General features: G+C 42.8%; 1 protein-coding gene across 1 annotated transcript in view; it reads left to right on the plus strand.

Annotated features, from left to right (window-relative positions):
• LOC135115759 (chitin deacetylase 1-like) overlaps positions 1–14,506 on the plus strand; it is a 20,851-nt gene extending 6,345 nt beyond the window's left edge. Inside the window, 5 exon segments of the mRNA XM_064032748.1 lie at positions 9,631–9,784; positions 10,642–10,772; positions 11,735–11,884; positions 12,044–12,507; positions 12,509–14,506. Coding sequence (XP_063888818.1) covers positions 9,631–9,784; positions 10,642–10,772; positions 11,735–11,884; positions 12,044–12,507; positions 12,509–13,198 — 1,589 coding nt within the window. The 3' untranslated portion in view covers positions 13,199–14,506.
• Positions 14,507–14,805: the final 299 nt, after the last annotated feature.

The following is a 14,805-nucleotide window of genomic DNA, read 5'->3' on the forward strand; positions in this document are numbered from 1 at the left end:
AGCCAGGGTCCGGGTGGCGAGGGTCAAGGTGGAGAGGTCATAAGGAAAGCCACACTTGTCCTGTTTTGTCACACCCATATTCACATCAGTCTGAAGTCGTGTTTGTTATGTTCCGTACACACATTGCAGTCACGCTTCTCTTGCTTCATGTCATAACCACGTCTGTCCTGTTCCACACACACACACACACACACACACACACACACACATACATACACACATCATAGCTCCACACTCACATCCACACTAGTTCTGCTTCATACAACACCTACAGCTGTTCCATACACCACATCCATGCCCAATTAATGACCTAACCTTCACTGTTCCACTTATTTTATTTATTTATTTATTTATTTATTTGTTTGTTTACTTTTTTCATTTATTTTTTTTTACGTAAGAGGGGTTCTAGCCAAGTGCAAAAAAAGAATAGGGATGAAAAAGGCCCCCACTGAAATCGCCACTCCCTCAAGAGACAGACTCGACAGCAAGCAAGTCCAAAATTACACTGTGAGATTAATGAGTCCTGCCAATCATCACGCCCACTCCTGCATTTCACTCAGCGTAAAAAGTACGTCTTCAGGACTATTGCTGGGCTAGTCTCGCAAGCCTTTCTACTACGAATTTTCAGAACTGGTGGCAAATACGAATAAAAGCGAAAAGATTACGGAATGAAAATAAGAGGTCCAGGAGGAGGAGGAGGAGGAGGAAGAGAAGGAGGAGGAGGAGGAATACAAAGGAATACAAAGGAAAGCCAAACAGCAACAGACCTTTTGGTCCTTGCAAGGCTGTTTGGTAACTACTTCTAACTAGCTACAGGGAAGAGAGACAGGACAGCATAGCAGAAGGCTCCTCCCCACCCACCACTCCCTCCAGTTTGCGCTGGCATGGAAATAGTTGGAAAAGTACCATGCAGTATGGAAAAACTGGCATGGAAATTTTCATAGGAAAGGATGAAAGGAAGTTCTACTATTCACCCTACGGTGAACTCTATACGCCTACCTGAAAGTTAATACAAGTTATATTAAAACTGGTGAATAAGAGTTTATTAGTGAATTTAGTAATTATTCGGACAAGAGGAGAGCTTGTTGGGGATTTGCTTTTAAATATCTGTCTATTTTATTTTTGAATGATTCAATAGTATTGCTGTTCACAATTTCTGCAGGAAGTTTATTCCATATATTTACTATACGATTAAAGAAAAAATGTTTTGCCTCGTGGGATTTAAAACGTTTGGGTATAATCTTGAATCTATTATTTCTTGTTAGGTTAGAATGAGGAGGAGGAGGAGGAGAAGGAGGAGGAGGAGGAGGAGGAGGAGGAGGAGGAGGAGGAGGAGGAGGAGGAGGAGGAGGAGGAGGAGTTGGCGTAGGAGAGGGAGGAGGGGGAGAGGGAGGGTGGCACTCAATCATACTCTCTCCTCGTTGCCTTTCAGCCCTTTGCTCTAATGTGCTATTTCCCCCTCAACCACTGCCTCCCTCCCTGCAATCATTACGATCTTTATTTTCTCCTTTCCCTTCTCTTGGTAGCCTCCCCCTCCCCTCCTTCTCTCCCTCATTCACTCCCTGCTGTTCTCCCTGAGAGAGAGAGAGAGAGAGAGAGAGAGAGAGAGAGAGAGAGAGAGAGAGAGAGAGAGAGAGAGAGAGAGAGATTAATGAAGAGGATGTGATAAAGATAAGTTAAAATAGCAAAGAGTAAAGCTGGAGAAGAAAGAAGGTGTTTGAAGGTGAAGAAACTGAAGCTCATTTATCAACAAGGACAGCTGCAGGATGTGGAGGATCAGAGGATTGCAGGATTGGTCAGGATGAGGGCAAGATTAATGGCTGTGGATGCCGTCTCGCCTGACACACACAGACGTACGTAAAGACACACACACACATACTAATAATGATGGTGGTGATGAAGGAGAATGATGATGATGATGATGATGATGATGATGATGATAATAGATAATAATAATAATAATAATAATAATAATAATAATAATAATAATAATAATAATAATAATAATAATAATAATAACAATAATAATAATAGTAGTAATAGTAGTAGTAGTAACAACAACAACAACAACAACAACAACAACAACAACAACAACAACAACGACAACAACAACAACAACAACAACAACAACAACAACAACAACAACGACAACAACAAACAACAACAACAACAACATCAACAACAACAACATCACCATCATCACCACCACCACCACCACCACCACCACCACCACCACCACCAACAACAACAACAACAACAACAACAACACTACCAACAACAGCGGTGTTTTACCCTAGGTCAGGCACCACCAGCTGACTACCATACTTCAAAACCACAGGATACCAAGGCACTTCTGGCCTCACATTACACAGTACAGAAACACAAGCGCAGCAGATACCTATAATATGCAAGAAGAGACGGCCGTGCAGTGTGCCTTCAGTCTCCGTGGCTGAGAGCACTTGGCGCCAACCACCAAAACACCTTGACAATTCGCTGATATAATGCATGACCTCCACACGTGTTTTCTGCCTTTCCATCTCTCTGTCTATCTATTCATCTATCTGTATGCATTCTCGCCTCATATGGATCTAAACCAGAGACTTCCATCCATGTACGTACTCAATATCATATTTAATCAAAACAAGACAAGAGAAAGCGAGGCATCGGCGTGTGAGGCATGGCGGAGTAAGGGGAGCAGACCTGCCTACCTGGTTTTATCACCTGCTTTGTCACTTGTTGGCTTTTGTGTTAATGTTCGTCACCTAAAAACTAGCCTTCCTCAGCCTTCTCGCGGGTAGGCATTAGATCAATATATTACAAATGTGTAAATAACAGCCATCTCACCTATCACTGATATATCTAGCGTGTGGAAGCTGTGAGGATTTACAACGTGGGTTAAAACGTCGATTGAACAATTCTGAGCTACAACAATATAAGAATGCGAGAATTATTACTTCATTCACATCTCAAGTCATATTTCTTCAGTATCCAGAGAGAAGCAGTATTCTTTTGTACTCGTGCAGGGAGGCTTCACTGAAGAGGAGGAGAATACGAGAATTGTTACTCCATCCACATCTTAAGTCATATTTTTTAGCTATCTAGTGAGAAGCAGTATTACATTTATACTCATCCATGGAAGCTTCACTGAAGAGGAAAATGCGAGAATTATTACTCCATCCACATCTTAAGTCACCTTAAATCTTACTTCTTAACTATCTAGAAAAAAAATCACTCCTTTGTACAGAGAAGTTTGAGTTAAGAGAAGGTAAACTGAGCCGTCCTTGCTACACAGACAAAGAGTGTGGGCGTGGCTGCAACGATCACAGTGGCATTCCATCTACTGCAAATGTTTACGTAATAAATACATGAATAAAACATACTCGGCCCATGACAGCGTAAAACATCAGAGGCGTGAAGGATTGCCACACTGCACTGAACTCTTCCGAGGTAAATGTTGGTTGGCGAGCAGAGGAAGCAACACGATTAACACGATTGACCCTCTGACTGCTGCGGTTTCTCGAGCTTAATAAAATAGTCTGATGTAAGCTTAGAGTATGAGTGAAAGGCACCACTGATAGGAGGAAGCGGCTGAGTAGTACCATTCTTTCAGTAGTTGTGGCTTCATTCTCATTCAGTGAAATCTTCTGCGGTCAATATTAAAATAAAGTAATAAGTATCATAACGTTATCAGAGGTTCAAAGGGTTAGTGGAGCTACATTTCCTTGGTGTTTAAGAGTCTTTCATATGTCTTCGAAGGAAATTTAATGGTAATCCAACCTTATTTTTCCTTCTTCCATTCTTTTCCTCCTGATCCTCCTTATTTTTTTTTTTTTTATCGTCTTCGTTGTCTTCTATTATTATCATCGTCCTCGTCTTCTCCCTCCTATTCCTTGTCGTCGTCCTGTTTGTCTCCCTCCTATATTTATCTTCCTCTTTTATATTTTCTTATACGAGTACTACGTAATAATGAATAAGTTAATACAATTCCCAGTGCTGGTAGTAGATAGTCGCCAGAGGAGTCACGAGAAGCACATCACTTCCTGCAGGGACAAAACAGGCGTACGCAAAAGACAACAACCAAAAAAAAAAGAAAAAACGCTTACAATTTCTAGAGAATAGCAAGCGAAATGGTGAAATAATCTCCGTCACTAGTAACACATTACTTCCTGCAGGCGCAAAACAGACGTATGGAATAGACGACAAAGAATCACTTATACTTTCTAGCGTATAAAAAGTGAACCTGGTGGAAATCAACTCGGCGATTCTAAACCTTAGCGTCTGGCAGGCCTCCGCGATCCTCCCTGATAGAAAGTACGTCGAATCGGACACCCTGTACAGTATCACTTACACTTGCGGTGAAAAAAGTAATGGAGAAACGGTGAAAGGCAAAACATCATTATGAGAAGTGAGTGAGTAAAGGAAAGGACGAAAGTAAAGACGGAAATGATAATTGGAAAGCGGAGGGGAGCTGGGAAATAATGGGATTCCAGCTTCTAACGGTGACTGATTGGGAGTGGAAAGGATTATACTGTGTTCACTATGTCACGGTGATTCCGCCATCTGATGACACGCGAGCATAGCAGCACTGGCGCTGACTGATGCTCTCACCTGCTGACTGGTCTATGTAGTGACGTCTTGTTTTGAAACGTGTGCAAAGTAAAGTTGTATTTTTATTGGATTATTCAGATGATAATAATCTGAGAACTTACATCGTGACCGAGATATCCCTACAGTTTTACAGATGTTTGCTGTTTGGCTACTGCAATAAACGATACTCGTCTGATTTTTAGAATTTACTTAATGAATGTTACTTATATTGATGCAGAAAACACGTCTGACACATCACAGTTGTAATGAAAAAAATATTTAGTAGGAATCTGAGGCCATTTAAATGTCGACGAATATGGCAGCACAAAAGTTGTATATAGCCGATCTAAAAGTGAAGAACTTATTGTAAATTGAATTAATTTTTCGATACTATGAAACTCAGATCCACAGTATATACAATCGTTCATTGGTCCTGCCTTTTTTTTTTTTTTTTCTTTTTACCTTTTTTCATTTTTTTCTCTACCAAGTTTTCCCCCTTCCACCACTCACACGCCGCTGCATTGCTACGTGCTGGGCGGCGCGTCTCATCCGCAGCAGGAAAAAAGGAAAAAAGATGAGAAGACAATAATGACGGAAAATACAATAAACTTAGATTGAATTACGTAAAAGAAAGGAAAACAATATTCAGCTTGTATTTTTTAGGTGACTGTGCAACAATAAAAAAAAAAAATGTCCCAGAATGCTTTGTGATACGGGAAGATGTACCAAACTGCAGTGAATGAAGAAACCTGAGCCTGTGACATCTACATGCATCACTAGGAGCCCTCTGCATGTCTTCCTCACTCTCTCTCAGTACTGAAGCTACGCAAATTTCAAAATAAAACCAACAGCCACCGCAACTTGAGACCGTGACATCTACATTACTAAAAGGGCTTGGTGTATCTGTCTCCCGTTTTCTTAATAGTGAGGGTAAACTTGAGGAGAAAAACAAACATAAAACTGTACAAAAAAAAATACGAATATCATAAAAAAATAATCCCTCTCTGGTATAAGTTATAAATAAAAATATTGGTTTAAAAATAAAAATAAAAGCACAGCACGTCTCAGCTACTTGTGTGTGTGTGTGTGTGTGTGTGTGTGTGTGTGTGTGTGTGTGTGTGTGTGTGTGTGTGTGTGTGTGTGTGTGTGTGTGTGTGTGTGTGTGTGTGTGTGTGTGTGTGTGTGTGTGTGTGTGTGTGTGTGTGTGTGTGTGTGTGTGTCTGCCAGCGCATATTTGTGGATGCTATTCAGGTGTGACCGCAAAATTACGCTGGTAAGTGTGTGCGTGTGTGTGTGTGTGTGTGTGTGTGTGTGTGTGTGTGTGTGTGTGTGTGTGTGTGTGTGTGTGTGTGTGTGTGTGTGTGTGTGTGTGTGTGTGTGTGTGTGTCATGTCGCTGCATCATTCGTTCAGAGAGAGAGAGAGAGAGAGAGAGAGAGAGAGAGAGAGAGAGAGAGAGAGAGAGAGAGAGAGAGAGAGAGAGAGAGAGAGAGAGAGAGAGAGAGAGAGAGAGAGAGAGAGAGAGAGAGAGAGAGAGAATATACACAACACACCTTTATAAACATCCAATTTTATCCTCATATTTCAGTAACTTCATCCTATCCAATCTTCACCCTTTTCTATAAATTTCCCAAAACTTTCCCTTTATTTACAGCCCACTTCACATTCCTACCTTTCCTTACACCCTTCAAATCAAATCCCTCCCCCCTCGTTCCTTCCTTCCAACTGCCTTTCCAATTCCTGTCAGATCAAACTTTTCACCTTATCTCTCCAGTTCCCATCTTCGCTACTCCTTTCCTCCCTACCTTTCTCCCTTCAAATCAAATCAAACTCCCCAACTTACCTTCCCTGTTCCCATCCTTCCTACTTCTCTCCTCTGCTATACCTTTCTCCCATCTGTAGTACTTTTATCCAGCCATCTCTTCCTATACGAAAATGAAACTCACACCAGCTTCATCGTTCACCTTGAGTACCTTAGTGCCTGGGTAGCGTGTGGTTAGGGAAGATGGAATGGTTTTGGATAACGGCAGTTTTCGTTCAAACGGCGCCTGTCTCTGGTCGTGAAGCATCCCGAGGGAGGCGATAACGTGAAGGGAAAGTGGCGCGCAGCCTTGGCGACGCCTGGAGGAGGTGCACGGCTGCCAGGGGTCGCCAATTGTTGTGTTCTGTTGTGCTTTGTTGTGTGTGTTTGTTGTGGAGTGTTGTAGTGTGTTGTTTTGTGTTGTGCGTGTGTGTGTGGTTGTGGTGAGGGATTTTTTTACTTTTTTTAACGACACACTCATACAGTAACACACACACACACATACACACACACACACACACACACACACACACACACACACACACACACACACAACTCAAGCCTCTGTTCTTACGAGTCGATGGGAAAGTTTCTCTGTGTGTGTGTGTGTGTGTGTGTGTGTGTGTGTGTGTGTGTGTGTGCGTGCAGAGGGTAAAGCATAAATAAGCTTAACCTTCCGTAATTTTCGTTTTTTCCTTAACAAAAAAAAAATCAGAAAGAAATAAACTGCACTTGATATGATGCGTGATTGTGAATAGAAGAAAGATAAAAAAAAAAAAAACTCCCATCATGAGTCACTGTGACAATGCCAAAACTTGAAGAAAATGGAGTGTTTGTGTGATATGTGAGTCACGGGGCTAAATGACACAGTTGTGATTACTAAGGACAGGTGTGTGTGTGTGTGTGTGTGTGTGTGTGTGTGTGTGTGTGTGTGTGTGTGTGTGTGTGTGTTTATACATTCTCAAGAAAGCAAGTCAAGTCATTACACTTTCATTACACGCGCGTGCACACACACACACACACACACACACACACACACACACACACACACACACACACACACACACACACACACACACACACACACACACACCTTCCAACTCATACCTAGAGAGAGAGAGAGAGAGAGAGAGAGAGAGAGAGAGAGAGAGAGAGAGAGAGAGAGAGAGAGAGAGAGAGAGAGAGAGAGAGAGAGAGAGAGAGAGAGAGAGAGAGAGATTGAATGAATAAATTAATGAACAATAATAAGTAAGTACAGTATAGAATTGAGTGGATTATTGTATGAATGACAGCCAGCGAGTAAGACTGAGTAAGTAAACGAGTGTAAGGGTGAATGAGTGGCTTAGCGGATGGATGCTAGCGAGAGTAGGGAAGGAAGGGAGGGAGAAAGGCAGGAAGGAATGAATAGATTGCTATTTATTATCCTGTTGAAATCATTAATGCCGCTGTAAATATTTCCTTCGGAGGCCACGAGCGGTGACCTGGTGACCCTTGAACACTGACACAAAGGAAGAAAGGTCAGGTGAGACTCATATTATGAAATACAATGATAACAACAACAACAACAACAACAACAACAACAACAACAACAACAACAACAACAACAACAACAACAACAACAACGACAACGATGATGATGATGGTGATGACGATAACGACAATAATGATGATATTTTTTTACGACCATTATTGCTGAGTCATTATTAATTGTGGTTACTATTACTACTACTACAACTACTACTTTGCTTTTACTACTACTACTACTACTACTACTACTACTACTACTACTACTACTACTACTACTACAAGATAACTTTAAGAGCATGCAAATTTAAATTATATATATATATATATATATATATATATATATATATATATATATATATATATATATATATATATATATATATATATATATATATATATATATATATATATATATATATATATATATATATATATATATATATATATATATATATATATATATATAAGTAAAACCTCATAAACTTTCATGTTCTGTAACACAAACACACACACACACACACACACACACACACGGGGCACAGGCTGACCACTCCTTCCCTCCCGCAAACTCCAATCAGTGAGTTTCTCCATGTTATGTAACCATGGAGTGTGTGTGTGTGTGTGTGTGTGTGTAGTGAAAGTGAGCCTCTTCTCTCGTCCACCTATTCCCCTCCCACCCTCCCCACTCTCCACCTCCCTTCATCTCTCCATTCGCCCACGCATCCATTCATCATCCACCCCTCCACCCACTCCACGTACCTGAGGCATCCATCTTATCTCATCCACCCACACACTTCTCTAAGCATCCATACCACAACGTACACCTGCATCTCTTCCATTTAAATATTTCTTTATCCCTTCACATTCACTTGCATTCCTTCGTCTACTCTTCACTCTCTCTTCATCTTCCATGTATGTATCAATCTTTTTTATCTCTTTATATTTTTCTACCTTCTTCACTTTCTCTTCGTCTCATGTATGTATCAATCTTTTTCATCTCTTCATCAGTTTACATTTCGCTCCTTATTTTTTGCATATCTATACTTCTGTCCTTCTACCCAGACACCTTCAGCCTGTCAAAAGTTTTCATCCCTCACTGCACCCATCCACGCATCACTATAACCACACATGCCATCAATTAATAAGAAGTGACTTACGTGACAACGTGACTTACCATTTCAAGAACCCAAGGAACACGTGATTTTACAGTTACTAATACTATATCTCCCATGTCCCCTCCATCCTCTTATTCTTTCCCTAACGTTTTTTTTTTTTTTTTTTCAAGAGTTCATACATTTCAGATCTCTATAAACAGAACAACAACCAAGAATTAGTTCGTTCGAGTAACTAAATAGGCACGTGAATTGTTTGGCTTTTTTGTATCACACTTACACAAGCCTGATGATTCCCCAATGGAGCTAAGTTGCCAGAAAGTTTCCATGATATTGTGTCCGTAACTAATATCTCTCCTTTGCACATCCCAGCTTAAACCAGGGTAACGATTCCTCGATTAAGCTAACTTACCTAAAATCCCCTACATTACTGTTTCCGTTATTAATTTCTCTCTCCTTTTCACATCTCAGCTTAAACCAGGGTGACGATTTCCTACTTGAGCTAACTTACTTACAAAATTCCCAATGTTATAGTACCCGTAACTAATTCCCAATGTTATATTACCCGTAACTAACTTCCCTCTCTTCTCCACGCCCCACCCTAGCCAGTGGCCTGCGCGCTCCATTCCTGCCACGTGAGCGCCGCCAGATTGCCAACAATTTTGAGTTGGAGCTCACGGTGGAGGAACTGTGCAAGAACAAAGCAGCCAACGAGTTCTTCCGCCTGCCAGAGACTAAGGACTGTCGGGATGTCTTCAGGTGAGCATGGGAGGCACGGAAGGGAGAGATACCGGGCAGTGTAGACTGGGAAAGTAAAGGCGGCGGAGAAAGGAACTGGCCAGTACTCTACATGCAGAGGTTCAGGGAGGGTGACGCTACCTGCCCTGCGCCAACGTTCACTGGGTACGTCAATGGGAGGTGAATGCCACGCGTGCCAAGGTCCCTAAACACATCACATAGCCATCCTAACCATTATATCAACTTACTTTCCCCAAGCAGGTTAAGTAACACAGTTTACGACAGTGCAAAGACACTAATAACTCTTCACAACAGTCAAGCTTATTCGTTAACTCAATGACGAGACAATAACTACACTGAAGTCTATACCTAAGTCTATCTACTACATATCTTCAAATTCTGCACTTCTAGCAGTAAACTCACCACCTCGAAAACTTAAGCCTTTATCGCATATTATGTGAGGCATGAGAGGCACATTAAGAGGGAGGGACATGTGCGGGACACCAACAGACCACTGAAGGGGTTTATATTAACACAGACATTCCTTGACATCCAAAGAAGCCACGTGATGTGTACTGGACCGCACATCAAAAAGCTTTTCCTTGTTCCATCGACTTGCAAACGGATACTCTCTCTCTCTCTCTCTCTCTCTCTCTCTCTCTCTCTCTCTCTCTCTCTCTCTCTCTCTCTCTCTCTCTCACACACACAAACACACAACTCAATAATGAATCTTAAACTTTTCTTTCTTTCTCTTCTTCTCTTCTTTTTCTTCTTCATCTTCTTTCCTCGTCGCCGGTAAACACCTCCCCTCCTTCCCTTCATCTCTCCCTCTCTCCCTCCCTCCCTCATCACAGCCTCCTCTCCTCTCATCCCCGCAGATGTGACCGCAGCGGGCGTGTCGGGCCCATCCGGCTGGCGGCCATTCGCTGCCCAACACAGCTGGCCTTTGATGTGGACCGCCAAGTGTGTGACTGGAAGGCGAGAGTCAAGAACTGTGACAAGCTGGAGAGTGAGTGTCTGTGATTATCGTTTTGGGTGGATTGTGTTTCTCCTTTTTCTGCCTGTTGTTGTTGTTGTTGTTGTTGTTGTTGTTGTTGTTGTTGTTGTTGTTGTTGTTGTTGTTGTTGTTGTTCTTCTTCTTCTTCTTCTTCTTCTTCTTCTTCTTCTTCTTTTGGGGATTTGCTTTATTCATTTTTTTTTTAAGTTTGTGAGTCAGTGCAACTCTTTTCATTATATACGAAGGGAGAGATACCGGGCAGTGTAGACTGGGAAAGTAAAGGCGGCGGAGAAAGGAACTGGCCAGTATGTATGGCTCGTATGTACTTTGTTGTGCTTTCGCAATTATCTAGAGAGTCTTAACAACTCTCTCTCTCTCTCTCTCTCTCTCTCTCTCTCTCTCTCTCTCTCTCTCTCTCTCTCTCTCTCTCTCTCTCTCTCTCTCTCTCTCTCTCTCTCTCTCTCTCTCTCTCTATATATATATATATATATATATATATATATATATATATATATATATATATATATATATATATATATATATATATATATATATATATATATATATATATATATATATATATATATATATATATATATATATATATATATATATATATATATATATATATATATATATATATATATATATATATATATATATATATATATATATATATATATATATATATATATATATATATATATATATATATATATATATATATCTACCTACCTACCTACCTACCTACCTACCTACCTATCTATCTATCTATCTATCTATATATCTATATATATATATATATATATATATATATATATATATATATATATATATATATATATATATATATATATGTATATATATATCTGCACTGCGTCTCTTGCTACTTCCATATTGCCATGTTCTTTCTGCACCGCCGTCGTTCCTTCCATCGCTGACCGCCCCCTCCCCTCCTCTTTCTCTTCTCACAGAGCCCACTAAAGTGAAGCCGCTGTTCAACACGGACGAGCCGCTGTGCCCGCAGGGTCAGCTGGCCTGTGGCGACGGCGTGTGTCTGCCCCAGGCCTTGTTCTGCGACGGCAACTTTGACTGTGACGATGACTCCGATGAAAACGCTTGCAGTGAGTGTCGCTAGTGATTGTTGTATTGGCTGTAATATTGCATGTGTTTAGAGTAACTGGTGGTATTATTAAGAGTGCAGGGGTTTTAGAGTAGTTCATAGCATTGCTAGGGGTGTAGGAATAACCTAACTGCTAGTTAACCTTTCTCTCCTCGCCAAGGTGTGGACGAGGACCCTAACCGCGCCCCGGTGTGTGACACCAAGCAGTGTGTGCTGCCGGACTGCTTCTGCTCGTCGGACGGCACACGCATACCCAGCAACCTGAACCCCGACCAGACACCGCAGATGATCACCATCACCTTCTCCGGCGCCGTGAACGTGGACAACGTGGACCTGTACCAGGACATCTTCAAAGACGACAGGAAGAACCCCAATGGCTGCCAGATCAAGGGCAGCTTCTTCGTCTCCCACCGCTACACCAACTACTCCGCCGTGCAGGAGCTCCACCGCAAGGGTCACGAGATCGGCGTCTTCTCCATCAGCAACCGCGAGAGTCCTGACTACTGGACGCACGGCACCTACGACGACTGGCTCACCGAGATGGCGGGCGCCAGGCTCATCCTGGAGCGCTACGCCAACATCACCGACAATTCTATCATCGGGGTGCGCGCGCCTTACCTGCGTGGTGGGTGGCAACACGCAGTTCGAGATGATGACTGACCAGCTCTTCATCTACGACTCCTCCATCACAGCGCCCCTCAGCTCAGTGCCGCTGTGGCCCTACACCCTCTACTTCAGGATGCCCCACAAGTGCCATGGCAACGCCCAGAACTGTCCCTCTCGCTCCCACCCCGTGTGGGAGATGGTCATGAACGAGCTGGACCGCCGCGACGACCCGGAGTTCGACGAGACGCTGCCGGGCTGCCACTTCGTCAGTTCCTGCACCAACATCCGCACCGGGGAGCAGTTCCAGCACTTCCTGGAGCACAACTTCCAACGCCACTACAGGACCAACAGGGCGCCTCTCGGCCTGCACTTCCACGCCGCCTGGTTGGAGAGCAACAAAGACTACAAGAAGATTCTCTCGAACTTCATCGATGAAAAGACATCCCAGAACGACGTGTACTTCGTGACGATGCTGCAGGTGATTCAGTGGATGCAGACCCCCACCGAGATCACCGCCATCAGGGACTTCCAGGAGTGGAAGGAGAAGTGTGACGTGAAGGGCTTGCCTTACTGCTCGCTGCCCAACACCTGCAACGTCAAGAGCAGGGAGCTGCGAGGCGAGAGTTTCAACCTGTTCACTTGCATGGACTGCCCCAGGGAGTACCCGTGGCTCCTCGACCCCACCGGAGACGGCCTCGACCTCGTGTGAGACACTGGCGGTGACCACAGAGATCAAAACGCTCGTGTGAATGGAAAGTACGCCAATCAAGACACCGGTTTACTTAGCATTGTAGTTGTACAGTGGAGAACAAACGAGTTAAACTCTGCAGAGAACGGATTTACCTTGTTCTGCTCACCTGCCTACCACAGCATCACGAAGTCACTCCAAAGACATGAGGAAAATGACAAAAGATCCCCAAGCATGAACATTGTGCTCCTCTGGCGACATGAAGGACCCCCCTCCCTCCCTCACCCCCACCGCGCGGCTGGTCCGACCCTCACTCTAGTCCCGTTCACGTTCCGTTGTGCCAGTGTCTGAGGACCGCCACGCCCCCTCGCCAAGGCCTCCTCCGCCACACTCACACCCTGCGAGACTGCTTCTTTGCAAGGCTCCACCGCCACTTAACCTCTCATGATGACAATCTAACAATTCTTACTTTATCAGAGTTGCCCTAAGTGAATTCAATAAGCAAAGGTAAAATGACAGGTGTTAAAAGGTGCTAACTACTCAATAACGCCTTTTTTCTATTAACGTGTCTTTCGAAATTATACTTTTACTTTGCATCAGACAATCTTAACCATTCCACTAGTTTGGTTTCTCCTTAAGGGTGATAAAAGAGTGCAAAGTTTAAGTATAATTTGGAAAGACACCGTCAGAGGAAAAGGAGTGATTCAGTAGTTCAAATCTTCGAGTGCCGTACTTTTACATCTGCTCAGTGAAATCATGCACAGTCACTTGAATAGGAGCAGCAGGTGTTGTGTCATTACCCCTTCACCCCTTACCCTTTCCATAATCATTTGCAAGTTCAGGCACTTATTTCTGCACTACGGTATCTTTAAGCAGTTTTGTAGCCTAGAAGAGACAAAATTAACGTGTTCTCTTACATCACATGTCTATACGAAGAAATAATATAGTCATTACAGTCCTCTGAATGTTAATAAATGACGACCGTAATAGTAAAAGGATTAACATTAAAAGGGTTAAGACTGAGAGGGTGCAGCATTCGAGAGATTAAGAGTTCATCTCAGTCTTTTCTGTTCCTAATGTTCTACGAGTGGTGAAGCCTTCCTCCCGCCATCCTCCACGCTCACAGTCTGTCCAGGTGCAATATTCCAGGCAAAAACAAGCTACATCACAGCTAAAATAGAAATAATGTCAGTCTAAATTTAATCTCCCAAATGCAAAATACAATACGAAAACTTTCATTACGTAAGACTCTCTCTCTCTCTCTCTCTCTCTCTCTCTCTCTCTCTCTCTCTCTCTCTCTCTCTCTCTCTCTCTCTCTCTCTCTCTCTCTCTCTCTCTCTCTCCGTTTCTATTTTCTCACCGGTGTGAACAAAAAGTTTCCATGTTTCATTGTTTTCCGAAAGGTCGACTTTGTGAGCGTGATCCTCGAGCCCCTTTCCCGGTAACACACACACACACACACACACACACACACACACACACACACACACACCTCAAACCCGTGTGTGTGTGTGTGTGTGTGTGTGTGTGTGTGTGTGTATCTTTCTGTCTGTCTGTCTGTGTGTGTGCTTGTCTGTCTGTCTATTCGTCTACCTTTCTACGAGCATCTGTGTGTGTGCGTTCATTTT

This window comes from Scylla paramamosain, chromosome 3 (assembly GCF_035594125.1).
Source record: "Scylla paramamosain isolate STU-SP2022 chromosome 3, ASM3559412v1, whole genome shotgun sequence".
NCBI classification, from domain to species: domain Eukaryota; kingdom Metazoa; phylum Arthropoda; class Malacostraca; order Decapoda; family Portunidae; genus Scylla; species Scylla paramamosain.